At 34.9% G+C, this 24462-nt stretch overlaps 3 protein-coding genes across 4 annotated transcripts; all 3 read left to right on the forward strand.

Moving 5' to 3' along the window:
- LOC108219039 (dihydroorotase, mitochondrial) lies at positions 1-6784 on the forward strand. 2 transcript variants are annotated; one of them, XM_017392278.2, is made up of 9 exons: positions 3-147; positions 957-1031; positions 1902-2047; positions 2292-2473; positions 2954-3090; positions 3845-4010; positions 4652-4768; positions 5144-5304; positions 6418-6784. In XM_017392278.2, exons 2-9 carry the CDS (start codon positions 1002-1004, stop codon positions 6616-6618), a joined length of 1140 nt encoding a protein of 379 aa, XP_017247767.1. In that variant the 5' UTR covers positions 3-147; positions 957-1001; the 3' UTR covers positions 6619-6784. The 2 variants fall into 2 exon arrangements, with proteins under 2 accessions (XP_063947969.1, XP_017247767.1); XM_064091899.1 differs by lacking the exon at positions 957-1031 and having other exon boundaries at positions 1-151; positions 1906-2047.
- Positions 6785-10847: 4063 nt separating this feature from the next.
- LOC108215980 (uncharacterized) lies at positions 10848-13836 on the forward strand. The gene is made up of 8 exons (XM_017388623.2): positions 10848-11207; positions 11628-11740; positions 11999-12048; positions 12177-12410; positions 12541-12693; positions 12870-12965; positions 13057-13077; positions 13469-13836. Exons 1-8 carry the CDS (start codon positions 10921-10923, stop codon positions 13634-13636), a joined length of 1122 nt encoding a protein of 373 aa, XP_017244112.1. The 5' UTR covers positions 10848-10920; the 3' UTR covers positions 13637-13836.
- Positions 13837-15042: 1206 nt separating this feature from the next.
- Positions 15043-20084, forward strand: LOC108216047 (uncharacterized). The gene is made up of 6 exons (XM_017388706.2): positions 15043-15217; positions 16504-16627; positions 17575-18259; positions 18342-18428; positions 19346-19500; positions 19575-20084. The coding sequence occupies exons 2-6, from the start codon at positions 16538-16540 to the stop codon at positions 19776-19778; spliced, it is 1221 nt and encodes a 406-aa protein (XP_017244195.1). The 5' UTR covers positions 15043-15217; positions 16504-16537; the 3' UTR covers positions 19779-20084.
- The last annotated feature ends 4378 nt before the right edge of the window (positions 20085-24462 follow it).

Raw genomic sequence — 24462 nt, forward strand, 5'->3', positions numbered from 1 at the left:
CCAAGCTATATTTTTTTGAAGCCCAAGCTATATAAACCCATTATGTTAGCTTACTCTTGCAAATAAACAGACCTGTACTGATGTACAACACCAGCAGCTCTTAACCTGCTGCATCTCCCAGATCTCATCTTCATTCTCGTTACTCAGGCAAGTAGATGTCTCTTAGCTTTGTTTGTTGAGTTTATGAAGCGTGTTTTTCGTTTAGGAACAGTGTTTTAATGTTAGATAAGTATATTTTGATTAATGCGTGTCAAGTGTTTGATGGAAGTCCTCTGAGAAGTATTTGAGTTATGCCGTGTTTGCGTGAAAAGTTCTTGCTCGATTGCTCTGCTGTATAACGCTATTATTTGAAGTTTTTGAAATGCAAGTGATTGGTTCCGCGAGTTTTTGAATATATTTGTTAAGCATGTATATTTTTATCTTTGATAAGTGCCACATAAATCATAATATTTAAAAGAACGGAGAGAACCACAGTACTACACAAATAAAATTTGAGATGACAGTAGTTTATATTTAATTTTGATTAAGTAATTAATTTGAGGCGTAAATTTGATCCTCTGTCTCTCTGCTGGTCATACTTCTTTAATTTCGAATGTAAACAAGTTCTAATATTATCAAGAGGAGGAAGACATCTAGAGTCTAGGAAAAAGTTTCTCTTTGATGGCGGGAGTTCAGAAAGGATCTGCATGCTGCTTGTAGATAAAGACTGAGACCTGCGCGGGGGTAGGGACCACATCTGCTGGCATGTGATGTTTGGACATAGAATCATTGGGCAGAGCCAGGCATAGGTCAGATTTTGAAAAGTGATTTGCTGAAGCTTATCTACAGCGGGCAATCGGGCATATATCGTAGAATCATGAATATCCCTAATAGGAGAGAATACGAGAGTTTATGTTTAATATGCAACAAGTATCTGAGTTTCTAATTTCTTGGTCAAATGTTCTTTATTGTAACAGAGAAAAGTTGATTTCAAAGAACCTCTCATTTGGTTGTCACCTAAAATGATAAAGACTTTTGCTCTTCCCTCCAAAGTATGTATTTGCTCCTCTACATTAAAGTTGTTCGCTATGATGTCCTATGCTTTTTAACAGTAGACTAATCATGGGACATCATAGGGTACAACTTTTCTCATGATGTCCCATGATTAGTCTACTGTTTAAATCATTTTTTCTCTTTAATTAGTGTTATGCAAAGCATCTATATGTCGTCCCTGGTTTACTAAGCTTCCCCTATGCTTGAGTTTAATTACTAGTTCAGTTTCCGAAATTGTCCAACTGTTTTTTTTTCTTGGGGGGGCGCAGATCAGGGGAAATAGAGATGCGAGAAATAAATGCAATTCATCGACTGCCACAACATTGTAGCCAACTGTAGTTAAGATAATTATATCTTGCATAGGGACAAAAAGACCTGACAAAAGTGACAATAGAGTTCTGGATGTATATCTGCCAAATTTCAAGAAATCACATTAATATACACCAGTACACAGATGGGCACAGGGTTTGAATTTCTTATACCCCTATACTGATCTTGTTTCTCATATACTATGCCAAATTGTTTAATATGGGGGATTGTAATGACAAGAACACAATTTATTTTTGGGAAATTTCATTACTTAATCTATGGAAGAATGGGAAAAAAAATATTCACTATAACAGCTTTTTTTCTTTTGAACTTCACCGCTTCTCTTGTAGGGTTTTCTACGAATAACTTGGTCTTGTCTATGTGTCCTTTTGTTTTTCTCGATGGTCTTCCTAAAATTATTGTATTTAGTTTTCCATCTGCATCCTGGTAATTTTTAGGCATGATGTCTGAAAATAACTGATCACTAATAATAAATTTTATATACACTCCTAAGTTCAGGAACAAAAATTAAATTTCCATATTCATTTGTTGTGATATAGGCAGTGAAGTTGCATTGTGGAGAAGTTAGAAGGCCCAAACAGGTAAAAGTGAGTAAAGCAAGGATGGAGCTCTCTATAACCAAACCTGATGATTGGCATCTTCATCTTCGTGACGGTGACCTTCTTCAAGCTGTTGTCTCTCATAGGTTACTTGCTTAAATCTAAAAGTTCACTATTCATAGCATTATATTTGTGTTACTACTATGTGTATTCTATTATATTAATTAAGGATAACCTACATATACTTTTAAAATTAATTTCATGTTGTTCCTCCTTTGTGGTAATGATAACAGTAACTTGACTATTTATTAACATTACAGGTATTACAAGATTGCTTATTGGTCGTGTATTTGATTGTAATAGCTGGTTCTAATTTATATATTTATGCAGTGCACAAAATTTTGGAAGGGCAATAGTCATGCCTAACCTGCGACCTCCCATAACAACAGCAGCGGCTGCCATGGCATATCATGAGTCCATCCTCAAAGCATTGCCTAGTGGCAGCAATTTCACACCTCTGATGACACTTTATCTGACAGATTCGACGAGTCCCAGTCAAATCAAAATAGCAAGTGAGTCCAATATTTAACCTAGAGAACTTCCATTAATTTTAATGCTTTGGATTCAAGCTTTGATATCATAATGCTAGTCCAAAAACTTGGACTCCATGTTAGGCCACTGATAGTTGCTTATACGTTATAAGCCTGGTTTGATCTTCATTGAAGATTTGGCTCTGTCTGTATACGATATATTGTTTACACAAAAGTACACATGAATTAGAAATAAGGTGTTACATTAAAGCCTTTATGATTCTGTTTGCCTAGAGATGGAAAAGGATTAGTGACTGTCTTAATTGTGTTCTCTGAATGAAAATGTCGACCAACATTTGTATATTCTTCCGCTGGCAATTATCAAGCTAGATATAGTTAATATTTGCAAGAAATTCCAACCCCACGACTAAAAAGCAAAAACAACATTTGTTCATGTAGAGTTTTACGTTTACCTGTCTCTTGGGTTGTTGCTTATTTGAAGTTATAACTTCCTTTTCTCAGGAGAGAGTGGGATCATTTTTGCGGTGAAACTGTACCCTGCTGGCGCTACAACTAACTCACAAGATGGTGTCACTGATCTATTTGGCAAGTGTGCTCCAGTTCTAGAAGAAATGATTGAACAAAACATGCCTTTACTGGTATGTTCTCTTAATAGTTGTGATTGAACATCTTTTTTTAAATAGTTAGTGTTGGTTTAGCCTGTTAAAAATAAGTATTAGCTACTCGTACATAGTTAAATCTACAACCTATTAATCTACAAATGTTGGTCACTATAGAACATGTTCTACTGGTATTGTTTTGTATTGCGTGTGAAGGAACATCTTGTATGTTATATAGTCACTAGTCAGTACTGGTGTAATCTGTTAACAATACTATTAGCTCCTTCTATGATGTTATCTATGATCTATCAATCTATGTATGTTTGTGTGAAACAAATCATCTGATGCATATCTACTTTTAGAAGAAACCCGATCTCCTAGGTGAAAATACCAAAGCTACACGAAATTGATGCCTTTATAATGTACAGTTATGATGGAATTTACTCGAATACATAACTGCTGCTATATAGAAATATAAGGTTTTATCAGATTGCATTGATGGCTTTTCACGGTCTCTTTTGGAGTTCCTGTCAAGGTTTTGTGGGGGTTCTCCATTGTTGTTTCATATGTACTATTTTATTTATGGATTTGGCATCTAAAGAAAGTATTGATTGTCCCAATGATGTGATATTTCAAAAAAGTAATAGTTGTTGATACTTATAATGTGTCTAGAAACACCATATGGATATTATTATTAGTGCATAGATTGTTTTTGGTAGAACTGGCATGGTCTCCATAGCTACAAGTTATTATTAATGATATATATATTGTTGTATGTGAATGTTGCCGCCAGGTTCATGGCGAAGTTACAGATCCGGATGTTGACATATTTGATCGTGAAAAGGTCTTCATAGACACTGTTCTGAGACCTTTAGTACAGAGGTTTCCACGGCTAAAGGTAGTAATGGAGCATGTGACTACTATGGATGCAGTTAAATTTGTCAAGTCATGCGATGAAGGTATCTTCGTTAAGTTGTTTCTTTACCCTTGTCTTTGCTATATTAAGAATATTATTGGAATTAGAAATTGGTATAAATACATAGATTAACGGGGGTGTATTCGATTGGGATTTTAATGGATTGTTTTTAGTCTATGGATTTTAATGGATTGTGTGTGATTTTGTTTTTGTGCGGATTCTTGATTAAATGTCGCAGAGTTTATAGGATTTAAGCACAATGCTTCAAAATCCCATTGATTTTGGTGGGATTTCAAAAAACTTAAAATACATTGAAGAATGCCACAAAATCCATCATTTTATGAAATGCAAAAAAATCCATCAGCATTTGAATACCATCGGATTTTAATGGATTTTAAACAATCCCAATTGAATACCATCGGATTTTAAAGCATAATTTAAAATCCCAATTGAATACCACCGGATTTTGTAGCATAATTTAAAATCCCAATTGAATACCTCAAGATTTTAAAGGATTTCAAACAATCCCAATCGAATACCCTCGGATTTCATGAATGCAAAAAAATGCTTTAAAATCCCAATCCAATACACCCCTCTAAGTTAAAAATAGCTTCTACATCTGTTTTGACATTTAGAAATTCTTTTTGCTTGTCTACAAATGTTTGATTTTACTCTTTTTGCTAGGGCATGTTGCTGCAACTGTAACCCCACAACACCTTGTCCTCAACAGAAATTCTATCTTTCAAGGAGGATTGCAACCACACAATTACTGTCTACCAGTACTTAAAAGAGAGATCCATAGTATGTTTTTTCTCCCTCCACTTTCAATAAAGCTTACTAGAACTCTAGAAGTTACTAACTTACTTAAAGGGTTATCCAAATAAAGAGTACTCCAACCCCTATTTGTGTTTAGATGTTAATAAGCTGAATTAAAGATTGTTTCGACATAAATGCCTCAATAATCATTTACAGAGTTATTTTATGATATCACAAGTACTTCAAGACTCTTTTCTCCGCAAGACCTGATCTCTGTTATAGCGGTTTCAACTTGAGGATACATTTCCAATCATTTTTAAATGATAGATTATTCCTTTACACATCCGTGATCTTACTGAATTACACAAGTCCCTGTTTTTTAATCAGTTTTTGTATTTGCTATATTTTTTCTACCTATAGGACAGGCTCTAGTGGCAGCCGTGACAAGCGGTGATAAAAGATTTTTCCTGGGAACTGATAGTGCACCTCATGAGAGACAAAGGAAGGAATGTGCCTGCGGATGTGCTGGTATATATAATTCTCCGGTTGCCTTGTCAATCTATGCGAAGGTTTTTGAGAAGGTAAATACTATCCATGCTCATTAATTTTATTCTGTTATTTGGACATGGGTGTTTGCAGTGAAAGCGGGAGCAGACTCCAGCCTTCAGATCCCGAAAATCTAAATTATTAGCAATTAGAGTTCTTTCTTGTGGATTTGAAGATGGACATGGGTTGTAGGACTAGGCATGCAAGCTTAGTAGAGCTAATTTATATAAGGACAAAATGAAAGAGTTTGGGTAACAGAGTTTCCTACGCTTGATCTATTCTACTACTCTACTTCAAATTTCCTTGCTTCTCTTCTTTAATATTTATCAAGTCTACCTGCTTGCATACAACACACATAAAATTTAGTGGTCAATGTAATGTTGGCCAAAACAACCTATTATCAGACACAATAAGGTGAGTTTCCATTTTGAATTTTTGAAAATATAATATCTTTGCAATTTCAATTTTTGTCTTAGTTTGTTTGGCATGAAGATTCATTAATTTTTGAGTTGAGGCAATTTGCATCACCGTGCTCTCCACGCTATATTACTTAGGGGTTGCAATATTGGACCCGACCCAACAACCCGACACGAATTCGACCCGTAAAGTACGAATTCGGGTTGGAGTTTTTCGGGTTCGGGTCGAATTCGGGTTGACCCAAAATCAACCCGAAAAAAACGGGTCAATTTCGGGTTACCCGAAATTGACCCGAAATTACCCGAAAATTAATATTTAATATAAATATTATATATATATATTTATATAATATACATATATTTATATTATTTTTGTAATATTTATTACTTAAATGTAATTAAAAATTATTTAATTTGATATAAATTAATTTATTTGAATTTAAATAATATTTATTTATTATTAAAAAAATATATTTATTAATAAATATTATCTTTCGGGTCGGGTTCGGGTTACCCGCGGGTAGTGCGGGTCGGGTTCGGGTTGGGTATTCTGACCCATTAAAATTTCGGGTCGGGTTCGGGTTGGGTAAAATTTTTGACCCGCGACTGTCAACCCGACCCGAACCCGACCCGAAACCCGAAATTGCCAGCCCTAATATTACTGCACCATTAAATCTGTCAGTGCTATAGAAATTTTGTTATTTCTTTCATGTGCTTTGATTTTTTTTTCAGGCTGGTGCACTAGACAAGCTAGAGGCATTTACAAGTTTTAACGGACCAGACTTTTATGGGCTACCAAGAAATACATCAAAAGTGAAACTGAGTAAGACACCATGGCAGGTTCCAAAGTCTTTTAGTTATGCTGCTGGTGAAATCATCCCAATGGCTGCTGGTGAAACACTTGAGTGGTTACCGGATAGTGTAACAGTGTAATGACAATGGTAAGATGGAGTTGATTTATCCTAATTTCTTTATTGAGATGCTCAAAGTGTCTAGGCTTGGCACAGATCTGGTATTGTTCCAGTAATGTAATTTCGAATTTGTACACATTTAAATTCTTATCATTTAAATAAACGGGAAAACTCTTGATGAACTGAAATGTCTGTCCCATTGATTTTGTAAGCTTATCCTAATGATTGTGAGTTTGCATTATGTAGTTATAATAATTGGTTTAGTACAATGATTATATGGAATATAGTTTCTGCAAATGATTGAGAATCTATGCCTTCAATGGCTGGCAGCCTTTTAAGACTCCTGCATTATAGTACTGGTAGAAGAAGAAACATGGGTGCATGTCATGTGTTAGCTTTAGCACAGCCTAATGGTCCGGTGAAAGCCCTCTTTCCTATGTCATTTGAGCTCTCATTTTCAAGTGTACTATCTTCATTATCATTCCGAGGAAAAGGTGCGGAAGGAAAAGGAAACAGTGTCTTCTCAAACTCGGAGGCTGTCAAATCCTTATCAGGTTCATTCAAGTATCCTCATATATCTCCTAATGCATAGTCTCAGCAAGTTTTTATATGTTTATATAGCTTACTGTATGTGATGATAATAGCACAACAGAAATGAAAAACATACCTTTAGAGAGAATTGACTAATCATTCCTGATTTAGATGTTTATAAGCTCATGGATTATCCAGGACCCTTCCCTCATTTGTCCAGATTCTAATATTTTTTAAACTTTGTTTCTTGCTGTTTTGAAAGAGATACAGTTATTATTACGTAATTTCTTGGTTCCCTTCGTTAGTGCATTGTTTCTAGAACAGATTGTAAGATTAGAATGAAACATTAGTTATATAATTAAATTGCAACTTATATTACATCCTGTATCCATAGATTTTCTCAACTCCCTACTACCATTTCCACTGCCAACAGACCAGAATGTCAGAATGTTGTTTAGGAATTGGTGTCCAATGTTGTCCAAGCTGTCTAATATGGAGGCCAATACCATGAAGCTTATATGGTTATTGGGACACAGTGCCTTCAGCAGTAGAAAGATGTGGGTGCCTCCAGGTGTTTTTCTTCTCTACTTATATTGAACTTGTGTACTTGTACATATACGTTACTTAATTAAGAATGTCCTAGACTTCGTCCTGATTTCAATTTGGTGAAAAACTATTAAAACTTGAGCAGTAAGAGGGGCTTGCTGCCCGTTTTATGATAGGGCATAGCATCTGACCTTAATTTCCTAATATTAGAAAATTCTCTCTCTATCATCTTGGATTGCAGTATTCAATAAAAAATTTGACCAAGGCTTTAATACTTTGACTGATAGAATTAGGTAAGGAATATGAATGAAAACTAACAGAAATCCCCATACTATTCTGTTCTTGATTTTTTTTTATATCTTTGTCCCGTGATTAGTTGAGTTATTGCGTTCTGCAAAAGTCTGTGTTCGATTTAAATGGGTGGTTGGTTACTGGATATAATTGAGGCAGTTGTGTCGGATCCCCTATCCTGTGCAAAATCAGTGGTCGAGGTCGATGTCAACAATCCTTTTAAGCCTTTATCTTGTAATGGGTGCAATCCTCTTGGGCACTTGACAGCTGCTTGTGCCATCATTATTAAGGGGCGGGTTAAAAAACAAAAGCCTAAGATGCTAAGGTTGGGGACTCCAAAGTGGCTGATGGTGTAGCTGGTATTAATGTTGAGAAAGATTCAGTTAATGAATTGACTACTGTGGGCAAACATCCGCCTACTACTGACCAGTCTTGAGGAAGCAGTAAATCTTAACCAAAGGTTGTTAATTTGGAACAAGTTAGTTCACATCAGAACTCCAATAAGCAGAGGCTGGCTTTAAATCTTATTTTGCATTCGATTTTGCTCGTTTAATTTTAGTGGTTTGAAAAATAACATTTATGACTTTTTGTCCCGTCACAGGTTTAATCTTGTTGATCGTGGAAACTTGTATTAAAGAGCATGATGCTCCTTTCATTTCTAATTTTATTACCCTGAGATTTTACTGGTGTTTCATTTATTATAATATATGATTGGCATGATCTGGATCGGTTGGGATCCAAAGGTATGTACTGTTAATATTACTTTTAGTTCTGCTCAGTTTTTAGCTTGCACTATTACGAGACTTGGTACTTGGCTGGTTCTTAGCATTGTTTTTGGGGTGCACAGATCTTTGGAGTCCGGAGGGATCTTATTTCTTTTAATGTTTTCGTAATTCCATACTTTCTCTTGATGAAAATCTCGGAAGTAATGGCCTTTGGAATTGTGGTATGCAAGAGTTTAAAGACCGTGTTTCGTCATTAAAGATGATTGATCTTCGTAGTTCCGGTTGATTTCTGGCTTGGTGCTATTGCAACCTGTTGGATACAATATGGCCTTTGGAATTGTGGTATGCAAGAGTTTAAAGACCGTGTTTCGTCATTAAAGATGATTGATCTTCGTAGTTGATTTCTGGCTTGGTGCTATTGCAACCTGTTGGATACAATATATGTCTGACTAGAGTCCTGCTCTTATCAAGCAGGTGAGAGCTGTTAGAGTTTCTGGATCTCTATTATTCCTGTTGTACCCCCTTGATGCTGCTAAATAATTTCTAATAGTGGCCACCTTTGCGGAAGCTCAAAAAGGTGAGGAGATTTTTCTCAAGCAAAAGTCTGAAACCAATTGGTCAAAAAGGTGAGGAGATTTTTCTATTATTGTTGGCTCAATCTTTATACAGCTAATGATTCTAATGTGAATAGGCCTCCTCGCTGTGCATTCAAACTGGATATAAGAAAGCGTTTAGATCCATTGAATTTAAGTTTCTAGTTTCAGCAATGGAAAAATATGTGAATTCCTTACAATTTTGTTGATCGAGTGCAGACTTGTATATCCACAGCTTGGTTTTCCATTAAGATAAATGGGATGCTTGAGGGTTGTTTTCCGGGAATGAATGAGGTTTTTCAAGGCGACCCTTTATTATAGTTTTTATTTACAATTGCTAGACTTAAAGTTCATCCAGCCCCGCAAAGTCTTTATGCAACAGAGTATATCTCTTGGGGAACAAGCATATATCTTCAGCAGGAAGAGCTCAATTAGGCGAATCCGTTCTCTCAAGTTTAAAGTTTGTGGGCGATGTGTTCTGTTTCTTACCATGAAAATAATATTAATTATTCATAGTATTTTTTATCTTGATTTTCATATTCTTGTTTGTACAAAATAGCTTGGAGTTGGTGTTGTTTGCTGAAGGAGGAAGGATTCGGATCCATGAGTGCAAATGTGCTATATGTAATTATCACTGATAAATTCTTCTGGACTATTAAGGTTCCATGTTATTGTGTTTGGAGTTTAAGGAAATTCTCCAATGTGAAAAACAATGCCATTTCTGTTCCTGAAATTTTCAATGATCTGATCTGTGTAATTACAAGTTCTGTTTTACATATCCATATCCAAAATTGAATTGTTTAACTGAGAATTCATTTTATTATTTATTTTTTAATAATAAACAGATATTTTAATTTTTGAAAAAACAATACGCTGGTGTATATTAAGTCCACAATAAGTTAATAATAAAAACTAAGAAACAAAATATTTCAAAGTTTTTCTTTTAAATATTAGTCCTATATTTTGTGTAAATCCTTTTGTAGTAATATATAAATTATATGAAATAGAATAAAAAATACATATAACATCACATTTGCAATGTATTATTTTGATAAATTAATATAAAATGATATGATATCATTTTTTAATTTATTTTTAAACAATCACGAAATATTAACTAGTTATTAGATAGGAGTATATTTTATTTTATATTTCACAATAAACAATTTTGACGTGATTTAAAAACAACCATTAATCAGAGTCAACAAATAATCTACAGAACTAAAATGAATTTTAAGTGGGTGTTTGGCGGGGCTTTTAAGCCCCGCTTCTGAACTTTTAAGTTGGAAGCACTTATTTGTACCGTTTGTGTAAAAAGTCGAGAAGCACTTATAAAAAACTACGATTCCTAGCTTTTGTTTCATGACTTCTACTTTTTTGCCAAACACTTTAATCACTTATAAGTCTTAACTAACTTCTAACTTCTACTTCACTTTTTTATTTTAAGCAAGAAGCACTTATTTTAAGCTCAGCCAAACGGCCCCTAAGTTCCTTAGACATTCATTCCACGTGTCAGATTTTAATATGCCATTAAAGATATGAAACACATGACATGGCGATAAGAACCAAACTAACTCATCCAAAGTGTTGAGTCCTTCCATTGTATTTGTGTCTCTCTGAACCCTGTCAAATCATCAGATGGCACTCTGCACTCACCCCAAGCTCGAGACTCGGTGCTTCCATGGCGGCCACAACTCCTGTATTTTCGGAGCTAGTAGAAGAAGGAACATGGGTGCATTTGTTAGCTTTAGCAGAGTGAAAATGGCCGCTTCAAGTGGAGGAGAAATGATGGGCTATGAAGAAGGAGCGTTAGAAAGACCCAAATGGTCTGGTGAAACTCCTCTTTCCCGGCTCGTTCGGGCTCTCATCTCATTTAAACCGCTTTACTCTCTTCTCAAGCTCGGTGCGCGTCAAGTTCTTATCAGGTTCAATCAATAGTCCCTCATCCTTACTTACAACCTCGATTTAGTAATAATTGATAAATAAATAACCTCGTGAGAGTAATGTTGTCGCCGTCCCACTCGTTTCTTTACAATTTCAAGATCCATATAAAATAGAGTTCATAATTTAATTTTAAAATTTTTTAAATATAAATTTGATGTTAAATTTTTATTCAGAAAAAACAAAGTTTAAAATCATTTTTGAAATTACATTTTATTGGAGTTTTAAATTTTAATATGCGTGTGAAAAGCCTCCTTCTTCAAGATAAAAAATGGGGACAGAGGGACTATATTTTTCGGTCCAATATATATGTTCGAAGTGATAATAAATTTAATAAAATAATATTTTTCCTTGATTCAATGTCTGTATTTGTTTATAATCTTGGTCTGTGTGTTGGTGTACAGTACAGCTGAAAAGAAAAACATACCATGGAGAGAAATGACTAAAGAGATTCTTGATTCTGATGTTTATAAGCTCATGGATGATATTCAGGACACTTCCCTCGTTTATCCTGATTGTAATATTCCTTGACCTCGTTACTTGTTTTGTAATAGATTTTGTTTATGGATAAGTAATGTACAATTGTACACTCTCGGTTCCTGTCATTGGCTTATGGCCTAGAGGATACCCTGTACTCTGGGTTTACCAAGACGTTGATGGTTTGAGGCTCGTATTAAAGTACCATTTCCACACACGCACAAAATTGTAGCTCATAGTTTAAAATTATAGCTATAATTGACATAAATTAATTGAATTGATGATGGTTTTGTTTCAGATTATCTTAATCCTTTTCATGCTTATGACGAGGGAAACCTTTCTTGGCTTGTAAGTATTATGTTTCTGCTAAATCTGGCTAAGCTTGACATCTGAATTTACTTTTGGCTCTATGATTAAGTAGTCCTATAAAGATATTTGAATGACATAAGCATTTTAGCATATGTACCTACGTGCAGGCTGCAGCTGAAGCAGAGGCTGCGACTATGTCAATGGTGAGGCGAGCAATACCTGATGCCTCTTCGCTGGATGAAGCAAATCAGATAGTTCGTGGAAATTGGCTTCAGGCAATTGATCAACATCATACTATGTACTCAGGGAGTACAACGATTAAAGACATTCTTGATATTGGATGCTCAGTTGGTGTGAGCACCAGATTTCTTGCTGATAAGTATCCTTCTGCTAGAGTTACTGTGAGTACATAACATTTAATCCTTCAAGAAATTATATTGTTTAGAAGGGTTGGTACCTGTGAAATCTGACAATAAGAGTTTTTTGATTTATTACACGGATGTCAAAGCTAATTGTCTTGCATGTCTGCAGGGTTTGGACTTGTCCCCTTATTTTCTTGCTGTTGCTAAGTTCAAGGAATTGAAGAGCTCACCACGAAAGAATCCGATCAGCTGGAAACATGCAAAGGGTGAAGACACAAGTTTACCCTCCCAATCATTTGACATTGTTTCCATTTCTTACGTGGTATGTTTTGTACTTGAAGCATATGCTATTTTGACAATGAAATTGAGAACAGTCTTATAATGTTTTGCTTATTTAGACCGGATAATCATTCTGCCGGACCATTAGCTCCTTGTAATTAGAAAAAACTCACTCAATCGTGACCTTCACAAGTTCTTGGTTCTCTATGGTCCGCGCAGTTTCATGAATGTCCGACAAAAGCAATAATTAATCTAGTAAAGGAAGCATTTCGTCTCCTTAGACCTGGAGGCACCTTGGCTATCACTGATAATTCGGTAAATACTAGATCTCATCCATGTGATTCACTGTGATCAATGCATTGTCAATAGTTATCTAACTTGTGCCTATTTCTGGCTTATTTTGCAGCCAAAATCAAAGATCCTCCAGGTATTCATTTTCCTCTTTTCTTTTTATGCTATTCAGAGTCTTACATAACAACGATGTTTAATAGTGGTAACTTAAAAGTTAAAATGGTACTAGAGCTCGACTTAAAAGTAATCACTTAACATGGTTTTATAGCCATGAGCTCGAGTTAAAGGTACTAGAGCTCTGAATTCTTTTCCTTCTATATGCTCCATACACTGCACTACGTCATTCCATGCCCTATTTTATATTGCCATCAATCTTGTTCCCTCCTAGGAAATTAGATTGGAATCTTTCCCTCGGTTATCTGAAAGATGCAAGTAGATTGTTAGAAGTTGAAGCAATGTAGTAGACAGATACATTTGACCTCGTTTAACTCAATCCTAAAAGTACATGTTTAATTTGTTGTACGTAGGAATTATCGCCTGTTCTGTTTACTCTTATGAAAAGTACTGAGCCTTTCCTGGATGAGTATTACCTGACTGATCTGGAAGCAACTATCAAAGAAGCTGGATTTGTGAATGTACAGACAATTCTTACGGATCCTAGACACAGAACTGTGACTGCTACTGTTCCTCGTTAACGTTTCAAGTCATCTGCATCACAGAGTTTTAGCTTATATGTGAATAAACTGCAATCAGATATAGTACATTTTTGTTCCAAATTTAAGTTGGGCTGAGTTTTTGATCAAACAGCCAACAGGCACTTTCGAGTTTCCAGTGGCCTCATTGTATTTTGTGTATAACCTTCCTTCTATAAATGTTCTCTCCACTATTTAAACCATGTATCATTTTTCGTATGAATTTTATTTTGAATAATTAACTTTATATGCACAATAAATCAGATAAGTATATGTTCTAATAAATTTTGAAACGAGCTATAAAATCTTGTACTTAGTTCATGTAATAGTGTAAATTGGCAGCAGGTTGGTGATTTAAATTTTTCGCTGAATGATATTGTACTGCACCTCCTAGATTGAGTGACACTTTTTTGAGAGTGAACATATGCTACTAACATGTCTTGGATCCAAATTTTTGCAAATTTTATTTTTAATTATATTTTCCGGACAAAAGAATAATGTGGTATTGACTATTGTGTGTTTTCTGAAAGCAACGGATACGATAACCTCATCGATGGAACTATATTTACGAAGCCAAATATCGCAAGTGCAAATTTTGTTTAATTTTAAATATGTATTGATAAATAAATAAATACAGTATAACACCTCTCACGTGTTAGAGCATCTCCAAGGCACCTCTCACGTGTTAGAGCATCTCTAAGGGTTGAGACCTGTTAGCTAAAATATTTATGTGTCATCCCATGTGTCATCTAAGTTTAGATGATATGTAAAAAAAAAAATACTCTCTAGTCATCACCCTTTAACAAAAATAATATAGATAATCATGTTTGATTCAATAAATTTGTTGAACCAAGAAAGATATTATGTATAATTTTAACTTTGACATAATTATACATAACTTATTGGAGTGTTTTTCTCTCTTGTTAACAAAAAACTTGTATTATCAATATACATAATCATTATAGCTAACAAATTTAGAAATCACCCTCGAAGATGATTTTAGAATCTAGAACTAGACTTCAAACGGTCAAAGCATATGCTTAATTTGCCTGTGCCTGCAGCTTCTGATTAAAAAACGGTTCTCTATTTATATTCTATTCAATTTTTGAAATCTCTGGAAATAAATATCACCGTTACTATATGCAGATATTATTTTTATGAATTTACCTTTTATTATTTACAGTATCCAAACATAAAACCGTCTACAAAAGATTTTATTATTTTAAAGTCATGACACATAAATTTTTCTAAAAATAGACGAAACCGCCTCAGTGTATTGACTTTATGGATCATCGAAGATAAAATTCTTATGGTATTTATTTAATTTAATATCTATATAAATATTAAAAAAAGTTGCGTACACGTGTCACCAAGATGAATAACAAAACCCCAGAGGAGCGCAGTCTCTTGGGCAAATAATGCGAACAAAACAAAATAAAAATTGCAAAAAAGCTCCGTTTTTCGCTCAGCACAAGTAGAAGAAAACTTGGTTTTTAATCCCTCAAAGCTTATCATTTTGTATGTATAGGTGTGTGTACAATTTGTTCCTTCTCAAGCTCTCTTCTTGCTTCTGGGTTTTTCTTGGTATGTTCTTGAACTTGAGCTTATTTTTTTAATTTCTGTAATTTCTGTTTTTTTGTAGCATGATCATCTTGTGTTGTAGTTGCTTCTGTTACTAATTGTGCAAAAGGGTTTATGTTTATTGTGTTTAAATTACTTGATTTCTTGTTCTTGTGTGTGAATATTATTGTTTAGTGATGAATTGAGCTGTTTGGTTCTTGGTTAGTTATGAAATTGTTGCTTTTGTGATGAAATTTTTGTGTGAGGGATTAAGGGTGGTTTGCTTAGCTGTTTGTGGTGAGGTAATGAGCTTTGTGAAATTAAAAATGAGTTTCGTTTGTGGGAAGCGTCGAATTAATATTCCAAAAGTGTTGAGATGATGCTTTGTTGGATGGAAATCTTTAAAGGGCTTGTTTTGAAACCTAGTGTTATCCTTTACTGTTGACAAAGAATCGAATTGGTTGCATCACTGACTAAAAGTCTTGTCTTGAAGTTATGTTTTTACGTAATCACTAACGGTGGACGAGGGGATCTTCTGCCCCTCCATTACGTGGGCAGGAAATGATCAATAATTTAGCAACTGTATTTGTGATTATAATCTTAGAAATAGGTGAAGTTGCAAATCAACGGACATGCTGGAGCTTGGCTTGGCGTTATACGGCGCACTAACTACGCTCAGGGATTGGCTTATAACATATTTAATACTATCGTGGTTGCGTGTTTGAATTGTTGACTTATATAGCTTGCTTGAGTTGAGTTAAGTAGGATTGCGTAATAATCAGCGCTTGGAAACAATTTGGCGATGACGTAGTGCACTACATCAACCTATTTGGGGAGCTCATTAATTATTGACTCGAATATTGATAAAATTTGGAGGCCACTTTTCATCCTAAATGTAGGTTACTATTGTATTTCTTAGCATTTTTCTTGAACGTACCATTTGTAGCTCGTTCATGTGCATGTAACATTTGGGGCACAGGTAGGACTGGTCCAATCGTCATGCACCTGCTACTTGAATTGCTCTTGAAATTGATGGCATCTGTTATGATGCCACGTCACTTTATTATATATATCAAACTTATGCTTGATATGTGACAAGATTATAATAATCTGACAGAGCGATGTTTTACATTGCTAGATCAGCTTGAGTTGTGGCTATTAGTACAGTAAAAAAAAGTATTCTTTGTTAGATCTTTAGAACTCTATAATATGGTGCATTAATTTCCCTAATATGTTATTTTATACGTGCCAATATTCGATTCATCACTCATGTTAGTGTGCTCTGATGGTAGTTTGTGCCCTTAATGCAGCTGTAGTGACTGCTTGGGTCAAGGGTACATAAGCATGATGGATTTCAGAGGTGCTTCTTGGGTTGGAGACATCTACCATAAATTTGAAGCTATGTATTTGGAGGCTGAAGAAAAAATTTGTGAAGTAAGAATCTCCTTATGGCCATCTTTCTGTCTTGCATCAATAGCGGCGCATATATGTTCCTTGTAAACATTAATTTGGAAAAGTTCTATTTTAATCAACTATTGAAGATTGTGTGACTGATAATGTTGCTCGAGTATATTATTATACACCTGTATATGTTATAGCAATGTTTTCTGTTCAAGTAAATTGAATTGTATATGTTATAGTAATGTTTTCTGTTCTATCTTAATCAACTATTGAAGATTGTGTGGCTGATAATGTTGCTTGAGTATATTATTATACACCTGTATATGTTATAGTAATGTTTTCTGTTCAAGTAAATTGAATTTTTTTAACGAATTTTCTATGGTGTGCCCAAGGGCACACAATAGTTACTAACATCCATGACAATACTAGTTTTTGATTGGTAGATGAATAATAAATGTAAATGGCCCTCCTGCATTCACATCAATTCCACCAATCAAAACAAGCCATTTGCATGAAAGTTGATGCTTATTGTGTGCCCTTGGGCACACATTAGAAAGACCGTTTTATTAATAATTGTTTAAAATTAGTTTGTATGCTTCTATTTTTTCTATAAATCGTGTGACCTCTAGTTGCTGGTTAGACATTAGTGCTTTATGTAGAAATGTTGTTAAAGTGGTAATTAGATGCTCTAGTTAGTAAGTAGCACTTTGCTTCTGCCTTTTGCTTTTCTGCACATGTGGTTTTTCTTCTGGTGATTGTCGGCAGCAGAAGAGGTTTATGATTATCGATGTAGGAATCCTCACTTCTGTTCTGGTTGTCTATGTGGTGTACAGTTCATTTATCATATATTCATATGTTGGATGGTTTCGAGTTTATTCTTTGATCATTACACCATACATATCTTATTTGACTTTGAACTAATGTGATCTTTGTTTAGCTCCATATTTATACTGTTCACATCTGTTATTCCTTGTCCGCAGGACGCTGTTAAGTTTGTTGAGAGTCAGGTGCAGAATGTGGGATCAAATATGAAAAAATTCTATACTGATGTCATGCAAGATTTGGCTTCGCCAGATTCTACAGCTCCTGTGAAAGTACCTGCAACAGATTTGCCTCTGGATTCCTATGCTGATACTAAAACTGATGAGGAAAAAAAATCTGGCAATAAAGAAGATACTAAAAAAATTGGTAATCTATTCACTAATGATCTTAAAGTGATTAACCAGGAAGATGGAGATCAGGTGTCATCTCTTGTTGAAGATACAACTCTCATTCGCAAGAAAATTCCTAGAAAGGACGGCCGCCGGAAGACAAACTCGCCGAATCAGGTGTCAGGTTGCATGAAGGTTCCTGAAAAGGTCTGCTGCCAGAAGACAAACTTGCTGAATCAGGTGTGGGATGATCAGGATGGGGCATCACTGGTGCTAAAAATGATACATGAAAATGCAACTCCTGAGCATATGGCTTTAGCATCATCACAAGTTTCCGTTGAAGTAGAAGGATGGGAATGGGACTCTGTGGAAGAAGAGGAAGAAGGGAAAGAAGAGAAAGAAATGAGTAGTTGCAAGGGTATTGACATAGAAAAATCCACCACTAAGGGTCCAATATCTACTGATGTTCTGTCATTGCGAACTGTAGGTGAAGGCTTGGCACAAGCTTCTATAGGTAATTACTTAAGGGAGATAATCTTGTATATTGTTTTCTGGCTAAACTTATTTTCTGCTGAAACTATCGATTTATAATGCAGAAAAGAATTTTGCGGTCAAATCTGATACCTTGGTTGATTCAAAAACTTGTCAGATGACTGGGGAGCTGGTTGCCTTGTCAGATATAGGTATGGTTACAAATTGACAATTATTTTTATAATCGTAGTAATATTCAATATCTACTACACAACTCTTGTTAAGATTCATAAGTTCTTCATGGCTTTGATGGTATTCTTGTTTCACCCGCTTCACGAAGTTTCATAATTGAATTTCCTTTAAATTTAGCATAAAACTTGTACAACCACAGCTTGCCTGGTCAGAATGTTGAATCAAGCTTGGTTTAGGGTAATGTTCTATGCTTACATTAAAGGGCGAAGTGGCCCATTGCCATTAATGATCATTGTGCATTATCCTTTATTTCCTCATCTGGATATATCCTTTACTTCCTCATTTTGTTTTCACTTCATCTAGGTCACATAACTATGACCTTGGTTCCATCCTATACTCTTATCTCATCCTGAATAGTATTCCGCATTGTCAAGGAACTGCCTCGGAAACCACCGGTCCTGTACCTTAGCAGTGACTATCTACAAGTCCACCAAACACGCACATTCTATACGTGAAGCCATTATGTAGTTATATATTTCATTTATGTGCACACATCATAGACGATTAAGATGACAGTTCAAAGTTGTAAAAGGAACGTTACATCAGTAATCAGAGAGTTGGATAAAAATAGTAAAAGATTAAATTAATTGGTCCCAATCTGATAAAAGAGTAAAATGACAAATTATATTCTCAAAGTAACTTTAACTGGCAAATAATTATCTTTCGCATAATTGCTTACTATAAACAGAGAAAGCTCAAGCAAGCTAAAGAACCCTCAAGTAGTGAGGAGTTGACAGGTCATACACCATTTTAGATCATTTATTGAATATTGATTTTACCAATAGTAAATTATTAAAGGGCGCTTTTATGCTAATTGTACATCAATGTATTACTGTCTAGTCGACATACTGTTCAATAAATTGTGAAACTTCTGCAGGAAAGGAAGTTGTGAGCAAGACTATTGATAAGATGGATTTAGCGGGTGAAACTACTGATGAAGATGAGATAAAGTTGGAGGAAGGTTGTGTCATTGTGAATGAAAAGAACATTTCTTTTTCTTCCTACAAAGATGGCAAACCCTGGTCCTACAAGGTACTCAGTGTATTTGTATGCTTGTATTTGCGATCGAGAAATTATTTGAAATTGACTCTGATACTTTATTGTAGAAAAAGATAAGAGAAGCTCTCTCACTGAAAAAGAAATCGTCAAGAAGGCAGGAGTATAAACAACTCGTAGCACAGTATGAAACCGCAAATACAAGTTCAAGTCCAGCTCGCATTGATACAGTCCCACACACTGTCTTCCCACAGTCAAGCATGGCAGAGTTGCAAACTGGTGAGTTTTGCGAGTCGGACTGGGAACTTCTGTAATGTTTCTACATAAGTTTCTTCTAAATAGGTGATCTGCTAAGATGAGCTGCTCTCTTCCATGCTGATGAGAGAACGAAAAGATGCTTTTAAACTTGTTAAGTGTCATATATACATTGTAGCTGTATAACCTATATGTAACAATTACTGTACATGGATACAAAGCTCAATGCTTCTGGCATCTGAGCTGATATGTAAAAGTTTCAAGTCGGGCAGTAGCCTTGACTGCAGGGAAAATCCGACAAAATGAACTACTACTAAGTATAAATGGCATCATACCGAGGCTTGTTGGCAAGCATATTTACAAGACACTGAGTTTAACTAGTATCATGCTTGTATTCCGTATTCTTGTCATCACATAATCTGATATTTCTAAACTTCCAATATCCTGGATTCCTGGTATTACTTGTCATTCATTGTCCCAAGAGTAGGTGATGAATGTATCTGTTCCGTAGCTCGTCGAAGTGATTAAATCTCTGATTTTTCATATCATCCGATTAATCCCCGTTCAATTCAATTAATTCTTATTTTCGTCAATTAAGTCCGATTCCTATTTTTTACAAACACCACCTGTCACTTCCAGTTTTGCACTTTGTGACTCTGTTCAAAGAGGCAAAACATCTAGTCTAGAATTATGATCTTTTTTATTTCTGCATTCATATCAAAAGTATTATATAAGTCGATTGTAATGGATCGAAAGTATAGTATTAAAATACTCTTATTAGTTATTTGAATAGAGGTAATTTAATATTTAATTTTTTTTACGAGCCGAACATACTTTGCTAGAACCTCGCGGGTTAAATATATACGTTGATATGGATTATTATTATTTAAGAGCAAGTCCAACAGTTGCCCTATTTAGTATCCTAGGTCATAATATAAGGCACTTGATTAAAAATAGTGATCCAATAAGAGCAAGTCCAACAGTGTCCTAGTTGGAGCCCTAAATATAATATAAAAAATTATGTCCTAGTAGTTTAGGACATATTCTACTAGTTTCAACTCCAACAATGTGCCTTATTTTCACTATATGTTTAATATTTTACTATTAAAAGTTCACTTTCATCATTAAAACATAATATAAAATAGAGAGAGAAAGAGAGTGTTAGTAAAAATTTATTATAAAATATGGGATAGGGCAAGGAGAGAGAGTGCCTCAAAAATAGGGCTTGAATGGATTGTCCTAGTGATATAGGGCATCACTAGGACATTGTTGGAGCAAGTTTTTTCATCAAATGCCCTGTATTATGACTTAGGACAACAAATAGGGCAGCTGTTGGACTTGCTCTAATGTCCTAGTGATGCCTTAAATCACTAGGACATCTCACAAGTGCCTTATTAAGAGCAAGTCCAAGAGTGTCTTAGTGGGTGCCTTATAATAATAATAAAATATGATGTCCTAGTAGTTTAGGACATCACTTTCATACATTCACTCCAACAAGAAGCCTTATCCACAAGCCCTATTATTAAAATAGTAATATATTTAAATGATTATTGGAGGGAAATGAAAAGAAGGGGAAGAGAGAGATGAAAGGAAACTAATTTTTTATTGATTGGCATAGTTTAGGGCATGCATAGTGGTGCCTCATTAATAGGGCACTTCTTAGTTGTCCTAGTGTTTTAAGGCACAACTAGGACACTCTTGGATCAATAATTTTAGTCAAGTGCCTTATATTATGACTTAGGACACTAAATAGGGCAGCTGTTGGACTTGCTCTAATGAGGCACCATTAGGCATTGCCCTAAACCATGCCAATCAATAAAAAATTAGTTTTCTTTCATCTCTTTCTTCCCTTCTTTTTCATTTCCCTCCAATAATAATTTAAATATATTACTATTTTATTAATAGGGCTTTTGGATAAGACTTCTTGTTGGAGTGAATGTATAAAAATGATGTCCTAAACTACTAGGACATCATATTTTATTATTTTTATAAGGCACACATTAAGACACTCTTGGACTTGCTCTAAGCGAAAAGGTAGGTCTGGTAGATGCAGCCAAAATGGAATAAAGTGGCTGCAGCACGGCTGTTAATTGTTATCTATGCCTTCGATATTGACTCAATTACGTATTCTGGATGACAAGCAATATTTTAAAGTTGTGGGCCAGTTCGTGCATACAAAGTTTAAATACAGCCCACAGGCCCACCAGCCCCAAGCTGCAATTGTTAGTTATCGTCCATTTGGCCGGTTTCATTGATTTAATCATTATGTACCTTGATTCTTACCTTTTCATTTTCTCCATATATTATATTAATATTCAGGTGGATTTTTATGTGGATAAATACAACAGTAAAAATAAAAAGGTGTCTAACGGCATCTATATATTCTTAATGAGCGCAATGCCCATTTAGCTATTTACCCACGGGTTAAACATATTTTACCTGCCTCCTACTTAATTCCTGCTTAAAAAACACATATCACATTACCCGTTTGGTTAAGAAAACCCGGATTATAACTGACTCTCCCAGCCCTGTCTTCGACTTGCCTTCTTCACGAACATTGAATGCTGCATCATTCTATTGTCTTCTAATTTCGGCATGTTAATAGAGATAATGGAAAGTGCATGTAATCAGGGATACAACCTGTGCTGTGTCTGCTCCTTTTCATCATTCAAATTGAAGACCATTGTTTTCTATCAAAGAGTAATTTTGTGTTTTGATGGAATGATTTTGGACAACAGACTCATCAGCGATGGATTCGTATTCACAGCAGGCACTTCATTCAAGCACAGGTTTCTGCTCGAGAGACCTGAAATTATATTTCGTCTTTGCTAGATTACCTCTAATATATTGTCTTTGCTGAGCTATGATGTGTAGGTCGGAAGAGAAATAAAGAAAATCATGCAGGTATTTCTATTCTGGTATCACCTTAACCATGGACTGGAATTCATACGACCAAGCATATATATGCCACTCTGTTATACTTGAATTTAGGAACACCATGTGTTTGCTTTTTGGACTCACCAGTCGGCATAATCTACCAGGTAGTCGTGAACATGCACCCGGTAATGCGTTGGATTCATTCCTTCAAAGACGGCTGAAAACATTGCCAAGAACATTAGTACTTCGACTGCTTTTGATGATTGCAGCTCCAAAATACATGGTATTGATCCTTACTCATTATAATGGAACTGTGAATTGTTATCGAGAATGTACACATCATTTATCAATTAATTAGGAATTACATTTTCAAATCATCTATCTACCGAGCGGAATCATTAGGTGCATAATTAATCAGAACATGTTTGGTAGCTTTTAATATATGATGTATTGGAGTGACCTGTATGGACCAATTGTTTTGCATGTAGGCAACAATGATCAGACTGCATCCGCTGGCTCTTTGTTGGATTCTGCTGTCAAAGGTACAAATCTGTTTAGCCTGCCATTGTTTTGTGTGTGAATATGAGTAATGCCTCTTGCAGCACCAACAGCTATCCTAAATCGAGCTTCCCAGCCTAATGGAGTTCTCTTTTGATCTCTATTTGCTGGCAAAACAGAGACATATTAGAATACAATTATCCTAGGCACAACCAATAGACAAGCACATGTAATGTGTGATTGGATAACAAGAAATTTGTAAAGTTAATAAGAGGGAAAAGTAGAATTGATCAATAATTGCCAGCTGCCTACATAAAGAAATAAGTAACAGCTGATGAAAAAAGATGTGTACATTGGAAACTATTTAAGGAATACATACTCTGCACATATTGCAATTCATTTGCGACGCAAACCTAAAAACTTAAACTAACCTAATTTTTCATTATCTTAAATTTGAGCAAAAGTTTATGAATTTTATTTAACATTTAAGACTGTATAATATTTACATAAAGTTCAAAAAATTGAAATGCTACCTAAGACTAAAATCTATTTGAGCTGGCAAATTTTATTATGCAAGAGGAGCAAGAGACATAAAATCTGAAAGATAAATTAAATGTTATTCAAATCTTTTCAAATGCAACTTGAGCTGAAATTTAAAACTTGGTCACTAAAATGTGAAAGCCGCAATCAAACCCATAGGTTATAGCAGGTAACCATTATGTTTCCACACTGATTACTACAAGCACAGGCAAGTTCTTTAGATAATGTGTAAATCACTGTCAGGCTATTTAAAATGGACCATAACTGATTCTTTTGCATAACAGCATACTTAAGCTACAACTACATGTTATTCCCATGAAGCATATATAAATATATGTTCAGTACATAAGTATTGGTTTTGTTATTTTAGGTTAAATATTATAAAATCTGCACTAATATTGGAAGCACATGGCAATCAAAGTAAAAATGTAAAGTACCGTGCAGCATTGCTGATAACCTCCCCTCCCTGTAATAGTCATAGACCATAAGCTTTTCATCTATGGAGTTACAATATGCTTTTCATCTTCCCAGTTTGGTTTATTTTATTCTGTGAATCCTTCATGATGCAGTGAATACGTATCTTAACATATGGTAATATCTTATGCAGAACCTGAATGTAGAATCATAATAGCAAAACATCTTTGATCACTCCTTTTTGTTCCAGCCACAAGTCATTTTCCACTGTCAAATGTTTATCAGAATGCATCCGCTGGCTCTTTGTTGGATTCTGCTGTCAAAGGTACAAATCTATTTAGAGTGTTCTTATTATGTGTTTCGTTATTTGATTACATTTGCCTATTCATTTAGCCATTTCATGATATCAAATTT

The sequence above is a fragment of the Daucus carota genome, chromosome 4 (assembly GCF_001625215.2).
Source record: "Daucus carota subsp. sativus chromosome 4, DH1 v3.0, whole genome shotgun sequence".
Taxonomy (NCBI): Eukaryota; Viridiplantae; Streptophyta; class Magnoliopsida; order Apiales; family Apiaceae; genus Daucus; species Daucus carota.